At 34.9% G+C, this 8,629-nt stretch overlaps 1 protein-coding gene across 1 annotated transcript in view; it reads left to right on the top strand.

Moving 5' to 3' along the window:
• Positions 1-2,339: 2,339 nt before the first annotated feature.
• Positions 2,340-8,629, top strand: part of LOC106466754 — a 71,839-nt gene continuing 65,549 nt past the window's right edge. Inside the window, exon 1 of the mRNA XM_022394830.1 lies at positions 2,340-2,524. Coding sequence (XP_022250538.1) covers positions 2,477-2,524 — 48 coding nt within the window. The 5' untranslated portion in view covers positions 2,340-2,476. The remainder of the gene's footprint in view (positions 2,525-8,629) is intronic.

The following is an 8,629-nucleotide window of genomic DNA, read 5'->3' as shown; positions in this document are numbered from 1 at the left end:
TTAAACATATTTACGATGTTACAAAGCAACATAACTGCATGCTTGAAACATATTTACGATGTTACAAAGCAACATAACTGCATGTTTGAAACATATTTACGATGTTACCAAGCAACATAACTGCATGTTTGAAACATATTTACGATGTTACCAAGCAACATAACTGCATGCTTGAAACATATTTACGATGTTACCAAGCAACATAACTGCATGCCTGAAACATATTTACGATGTTACCAAGCAACATAACTGCATGCCTGAAACATATTTATGGCAATACCATGCAACATAACTGCATACCTGAAACATATTTATAACGTTACCGTACAGCACATCTGCATAACTGGGAAGCATGTTTTACAGGCGTATATAGATATTCATCACTTCTAACTTATGATTCTTTGATCGAACAATGAATGTTTTTATCGGATTAGGCTACTTACAAAACAAAACAACAACAACAAAGCATTTATCATCTTAAGTTATGTTTTCTTTTTCTGTGATGAAAATCTCGAAACGTGTTTTTTTCATTTTCATTTTCATTGGTTTGTTAAGATCAAGTACCTAAAACAATATACGTCTATAATACAAAAGTGGCCCCCAGTGGCACAGCGGTATGTCTGCGGAGTTACAACGCTAGAATCCGGGTTTCGATACCCGTGATGGGCAGATCACAGATAGCCCTTTATGTAGCTTTGTACTTAATTACAAACAAACAAACAATACAAAAGTGGAGTCAAAACAGTGATAAATATACAACTTTTAGTGTCATTTAGATTGGTCAACAGTATCAAAAAATGTTTACAGAAATTATAGAAAAATTATTACAAAATAGTAACATTTTAAACTCAAAAGTAACTTGTTGATCGTCCTCTATTATTGTTAATTTAACTGAAGTTCTAGAAAAGGGTTAGGAGTTAGAGAAGTATAGTTTGTATCGTTTTTAAAAGTCTGGCTAAAACTTAACACACATTTCCATTAAAAGCATTCCGTCTACTCAAATCGAAACCAAAACCCAATCCACCAATGAGCCCAGCTACCTAGATATGCCATTGTTGCGTTCCTACTTATAAAAATAATTATGCGTTACATTATCGTTTCGGCATACTCTCTTTTAACCATATTTTCACCGTTTAATATATTTTTTTTAGGTGTAAGATTTTTTGAATTTCGAGTACTTTGTTTCATGACAGTTTCTTGGAAAGTAAAAACAACTATAACGAGAAATATTTGGGAAAACATGAAATACATTTGGTCTTTTTAACCCTAGATTTATCCCACACACGCGTGGGCTCTTTAAACACATTTTCCCTAATTGTTTAAACACCAAATTGCTGGTGGCCCATCATTTTGTCTAGACTAAAGCATCCCGAGATGATGCCCGTATCCACGTGCTCTTTCAGCAGAGTTTCGACAAATGTTTAAGCACCAAATTGCTTATAGCTACATGACTTTGTTGGCTAGGCTACAGATTCTTAATTAGTATACCAATTAGAAAAAGAAAAAAATATTAATATTGTACTTAATCCCACTAATTACTGGTGTTGTGTCCTCTGTATTTTGTACAGAAAATGAGTGATTTTACTTATTTATTTTGGTGAGTTCTTGTTTGTTTGTTTGTTTTTAATTATGCACAAAGCTACACAAGGGCTATCTGTGCTCTGCCCACCACGGGTATCGAAACCCGGTTTCTAGCGTTGTAAGTCCGCAGACATACCGCTGTGCCACTGGGGGGCTGGTGAGTTCTTTACACAGGAAAAACCAATATTACTCAATATGTGGACCCTCCGTGTAAATATCTTTATTTTTGGTGCTTTCGTACAATATTATATGCACTGTTTTGTCTCCCACTTTAGTTTTAGTCACGTCGTTAGGCTGATGAATAAGTGGCCCCTTTTGTTCTTTCCTCTCTTCTAATTTGGAATGACTGTTTAGGCTTTGATTTAACAAGAAACTCCCTTGTGAAAAATTAACTCTAGGTAGAACCTTGTATTTTTGCCTCTCTACGAAATGCGTAGAACAATAAACCTATTTAAAATATTTTAACTTTTTCATGTACTTCTGTAATAAGGTGTATTCGATGTTTCTTTCAGACCTAGTTATTATTATTTGTTCTTTACATAGAAACAAACATTATGTTTGGTTTATGAAACATTCAAGTCGCGTGGATGAAGAGGGAGAATTTACTAATTCCAGTTTTATCTCTTCCTCCCTCGTGTTCTTCATCAGTTCTCTGTTCTGTTTCTAACGGCGAATGACGTCAAGGTATCGTGCGCATGACATCTGTTTAGAATCCTTATACACAGCACGCGCTAGCAGGTCGTTATTGTTAACTTCGGTGGCCCAGAAGACACACAATAGTAAATACCAGCTAGCTACTGCGGCCATCGTGGGACAGTACCTTTGTCCGTTTGCCCCTAGTAACCACTCTTTGTTAAATCTTACAGCTCCTACTTTCGGAGCAGTTTTCTACTAGATGTTGCGTTGCGATAAAGTGTTCGACTTTGAACGTAGCCCAGGAAAGGTAAGACCTAGTTTCTTAATTTTGTTTTGGCCACAGTTAGTTACATACTAAACAAAGTGCTTAATACTTACAAGTGAAAACTAGAAAGCTGAATAGTGAATATGAATAGTCGTGTCTGTGTTTCTACGTTGTCTGTTTTGTTCATACCATTGTGCTGATGAGATTTAATTCCTGCTTGGGAGGTTTCTCTCATTCTTCGGGTTTACAGCTACACTACCAATTTTTTTACAGAGTAAATGGCGTAAAAAAGGTACTTCATACCCTGCTCATTCCCCCAGTTGGGATATGACTAAAATATTTATTTAAAGCCACAGCCATTTCAGAATCAAATCATTGAACTAAACTGCCGAAGTGTTAAAATAAGAAATTGACGAAAAGAGGCGGACTACTTTATGATAATTTGTTTTTGAAAGCATTAAAATTAGAAATTGACAAAAAGAGGCGGACTACTTTATGACAATTTGTTTGATGCGGATGTATACAGCGGAAAGGGTGGTGCAAAAAATCTGTCAACCGAAAACATGTCGAACAAAATGGACGTAATCAAATAAAAATAAAATCAATAATTAACGGTTTTATTAGGAATAACGTAGAAAGTTTAGCAGCAATAATGTTAAAAACCAAGCTTCTAAAATATGTGCCAAAGATTTTCTAACCTTGAAAAAAATACGTACGTGTATTTTGTTTTACAATTTTCATTAGGACGCAGTGTCTTTCTTTCAATGTTTATTAAGTCGTCGACACCTGAAACTTCCACGTGTGTAGTACAGACAACAGTCACCTGTTCAGGACTTCTGTTGAAATAAGGCCATTTGTTCTAATGATAATACATTAAAGTTATAACTCGATCTATTTTACACAGGTTTTCCAAGTTTTCTTTATAAAAGTAAAATTATTTAATAATAACTGCAAGACAAACACCATGCTGCAGTACTAAATTTGACAAAAAAAAACCGCTAGGGAAAGGTTTTATATAACTGATAGCCTTATAGATTATTTTACAGGGCCCGGCACGGCCAGGTGGTTAGGGCGCTCGACTCGCAATCTGAGGGTCGCGGGTTCGAATCCCCGTCACACCAAACATGCTCGCCCTTTCAGCTGTGGGGGAATTATAATGTGACGGTCACTCCCACTATTCGTTGGTAAAAGAGTAGCCCAAGAGTTGGCGGAGGGTGGTGATGACTAGCTGCCTTCCCTCTAGTTTTACACTGCTAACTTAGGGACGATTAGAGCAGATAGCCCTAGTGTAGCTTTGCGCGAAATTCAAAAACAACAATTATTTTACGTACAGTTTCATGAAGTTCTTTTCTCCCCAGAGTTATCGACTTGTTTCGACACCGTTTGCTAATGGTGATATCAGATATTCAGTGATATTATATCTTTCCTTGTTAAGTATAAGCAACTGATCAAAAGAGTTAGGCGAAACCCCATAATTTTGTTGTGTAAATTACCCAAGGGAACTCTAGCGGTAATGAGCAGTATTAACTGTAATATCGTGATATTTGTAACAATCTACGTGACTCGTATGTTATTAGGAGCCTTTGTAACCAACAACGTCATCATGGACTCACTGGCGTAAATAATTCATAATAGGACGTTTAGAAGACCAGTGGTAGTTCTTCTCGGTAATTCTAGGGTTAAGCTAGTCTCTTTGTGTATGTTTTTGTGGACTTTTGCCCAAATCTACTCTATCCGCCTCTAAATTAGAAGTGATAGACTAGAGAAAAGGCTATTTTGCCTACTCAACACCACCCACCGCCAACTCTTAGGCTACTCTTTTATCAACGAAAAGTGGGATTGACCTTCAAATTCTAATGCCCCTACGGCTGAAAGGGCGATCACGTTCAGTGACGCGATTCATGATAATTGAGTCTGCGCTTCGTTGTACTTTTTCGCCCACAAAAGTTAACATTTTGTATTTGAGTTATAAAGTAGTTCAACTTTATTATCAAGCTAATTAATGACTGCTAACAAAACTTTATTATCAAGCTAATTAATGACTGCTAACAAAACTTTATTATCAAGCTAATTAATGACTGCTAACAAGGTTATTAACGTAAACTGTGAAGCTACCACATCTTGATAAAACTTTGGATGGAAACAAAAAATGGCCGAGTTTAAAATGTAATGAAGTTCTGCTCCTTTCTTATTGGTTTTAGAGAACGGACTTATGTACAAATAAGGATCATTTCATATTTCCATTGCTTATGTATTATTAAATTAATTATTCTCAATTTTGATAATTATCTACTCGTCTATTCATCCACTCGTTTCTTGGTCGACTCGTCTTTGAGATTATTTATCTAAAAAACAATGGGGTGCAAACTGTGAAGACGTATTGGGTGAGAGTGATATTATTTACCTAGAGAAACAATGGGGTGCAAACTGTGAAGACGTATTGGGTGTGAGTGATATTATTTACCTAGAGAAACAATGGGGTGCAAACTGTGAAGACGTATTTAGGTGAGAGTAATATTATTTACCTAAAAAACAATGGGGTGCAAACTGTGAAGCCGTATTTAGGTGAGAGTAATATTATTTACCTAAAAAACAATGGGGTGCAAACTGTGAAGACGTATTGGGTGAGAGTGATATTATTTATCTAGAGAAACAATGGGGTGCAAACTGTGAAGCCGTATTTAGGTGAGAGTAATATTATTTACCTAGAAAAACAATGGGGTGCAAACTGTGAAGCCGTATTTAGGTGAGAGTGATATTATTTACCTAGAAAAACAATGGGGTGCAAACTGTGAAGCCGTATTTAGGTGAGAGTGATATTATTTACCTAGAAAAACAATAGGGTTCCAACTGTGAAGCCGTATTTGGATGAGAGTGAAATTATTTACCTAGAGAAACAATGGGGTGCAAACTGTGAAGCCGTATTTGGATGAGAGTGAAATTATTTACCTAGAGAAACAATAAGGGGGTTTATTTATTGTTTATTTGTAATTAAGCACAAAGCTTTACAACGGGATATCTGTGCTCTGTTTACCACGGGTATCGAAACCCGGTTTTTAACGTTGTAAGTCCGCAGACATACCGCTGTGCCACTGGGAGTGAGATTGTTTACCTGGAGAAACAATACGGTGCAAACTATGAAGCCGTATTTTGGTGAGAGAAATACAGAAGTGCAGTTCATTTTCCTCTCCTTGATTCTCACTAAAAGATCCTTGCTTAGTTAAATAACCCGTTTAAACTACAAATTTATGATACCTTGTATTATAACATAGCATAATAGTATTTCTTAGAGCCTATCATTGTCAAATGATTGAATTTATATTCTCAAAGCGTGATGTTTTGCTGTTATAATTGTAACAAACTTAATGTTATTTTCCACAGCTGTAAAATAAACTTCCTTTTAAATAATAGACTTTTAAATAACTGAAATGGAGCTAAAAGTAGGTAAACGTTTTCCCTACACTATATCAAAACAACCTGTACTTCCTAGTGCACGTGCTGAGGTTGTGTCAATTGGATATCAATCATTCATTACCATGGCTAGTACGTCTATACGATCACACAACTCTAACTGTCCATTAGTTAATAAAGTTTTCGTGTATCCTCTGAATGTTAACAGAGGTATATTCAGGAAATGTTACGTTTTGGGGGCTTATTCCTCCAAACATACTTCAAATGCATTTTTTCCCATGTTCATTGTTTTATAATGATGTATCAGTTCGTTAAATGCTATTAGGAGTTTCGATAAGAAACTACGATTGTATTCCTGCTCCGGTTTTTATGTTCTGTTTCTTAAATCAATAAATTCACTCTTCTGTAAAACGCTGTAAACTAGTTGCAGAAAATGAAATGTACATTAGTTTTTCACGCTGATGGCATAAACCTAATTAACCGGTGGGGGTTCATGCTCCCCTCCCATCGGCTTTTTAAACTTTTTATGCACCAAATTGCTCGTGAGTTCTACACTTTGGTTGTTACAGAGTCTATACAACTTACTAGTTACACAAAAATATTTGGATAGAACTAACTACAACTGGAGGTCCTCTATGTTCTTTACATGGAAAATGAGAGATCTTACAGTGTTTTACATAGAAAATGGGTGATTTTACAGTGTTTTACATAGAAAATGGGTGATTTTACAGTGTTTTACATAGAAAATGGGTGATTTTACAGTGTTTTACATAGAAAATGAGTGATATTACAGTTTTTACATAGAAAATGAGTGATATTGCAGTATTTTACATAGAAAATGAGTGATTTTACAGTGTTTTACATAGAAAATGAGTGATATTACAGTGTTTTACATAGAAAATGAGTGATATTACAGTTCTTTACATAGCAAACGTGTGTTCTTAGAGGGTTTTGATTAACCAATGGGTGATTTTACAAAGCATTAAGTTACTAAATTTGATATAAAATATATTTCATATTTATGAACAGTTGAACTAACACACAGTGTTATGATAAATAAAATAACACACAGTGTTATGATAAGTAGAATAACACCCAGTTTTATGATAAGTAGAATAACACCCAGTGTTATGATAAGTAGAATAACACCCAGTGTTATGATAAATAGAATAACACACAGTGTTATGTGAAATAGAATAACACATAGTGTTATGATAAGTAGAATAACACATAGTGTTATGATAAGTATAATAACACCCAGTGTTATGATAAGTGGAATAACACACAGTGTTATGATAAATAGAATAACACCCAGTTTTATGATAAGTAGAATAACACACAGTGTTATGATATATAGAATAACACCCAGTGTTATGATAAGTGGAATAACACACAGTGTTATGATAAATAGAATAACACCCAGTTTTATGATAAATATAATAACACCCAGTTTTATGATTAGTAGAATAACACACAGTGTTATGATAAGTAGAATAACACACAGTGTTATGGTAAGTAGAATAACACACAGTATTGTGATAAGTAGAATAACACACAGTATTATGATAAGTAGAACAGTAGCTTTAGTTTTCGAGGTTTTAATTTTTCCACAAACAGTGCGTGTTATTATTCAGACAAACTATCTCGGCTGCTAAAGCTGACGCTCCCGAACGAATGCAACCATATGTTTAATCAATAAACGTATCTATGTGTTTCTGTACAGTAGTACATACATACATATATTACAAGAATAAACATGCAGGTTGAGGCAAAGAGAAATAGATAGCCAGAGTTTCGGCTGGTTATTCTTTTGAAGTCTTAAATAAAAGTTAGCTTTATCGGAGGCATGAATGTTTCTTGTATATAGAAGCTGCATATAAAGATTTATCTTATATATATATATATATATTATGTATATGTGTGTGTGTGTGTTTGTGTGCACGCTAGTGTTTCTAGTATTTTAGATTCGCTTGTAAACAAGTTAAGCTATATATATAACGCAGTAACTTTTTCTCGAGTTTCTTGTACTTGTTTTAAGGTGCATATTTTATTACATGTATTGAATGACTTTCAGAAAGCTGTTGTGTTCAAAATGAGCAAGAGATAGAAGTTTCTGATAGTTTATTTTAGTTTTTGATAACAATCTTGCAGACGTAGAAAGAGGAAAACAAAAATCATAGTTGGTGCCTGCTCTCTTTACAAATACACGTCGAGGATTGATGGTACGTGTCCCGTTACCGTAAAAACGCAATTCGTATTTTCGGATCATGGATGCGCTTTAAGAATGGCATTAAAATTACAATATTCAGAGTAACCCAAGAGTTGGCGGTGGGTGCTGCTAACCAACTTCATTTTTCTCCCGTGGCTCGGCGGTAAATATCTTGATTTACGTACAGCACAACTAGCCCATTGTGTAGCTTTGTGCCTAACAAAAACCAAATTACTTCTTCCCTGTAGTTTGTTACTTCAAACTTAAAAACGGTTATGTGCAGATAACTCTTTGTCTAGCTTTGTGCCTAACAAAAACCAAATCACTTCTTCCCTGTAGTTTGTTACTTCAAACTTAAAAACGGTTATGTGCAGATAACTCTTTGTCTAGCTTTGTGCCTAACAAAGAAACAAGTTCAATTTCGAGCGATTTAGTAGGACTCTTACAACAACAAAAATGAAATTTTCTTAAAACCATAACACATTATCTAATGAATAGCTAGAAATTCAGTTTATTGTCATTGATCT

Source organism: Limulus polyphemus, unplaced genomic scaffold (genome assembly GCF_000517525.1).
Source record: "Limulus polyphemus unplaced genomic scaffold, Limulus_polyphemus-2.1.2 Scaffold2372, whole genome shotgun sequence".
Taxonomy (NCBI): Eukaryota; Metazoa; Arthropoda; class Merostomata; order Xiphosura; family Limulidae; genus Limulus; species Limulus polyphemus.
The sequence above is the reverse complement of the archived record's forward strand: the minus strand, read 5'-3'. Positions and strand labels throughout refer to the sequence as shown.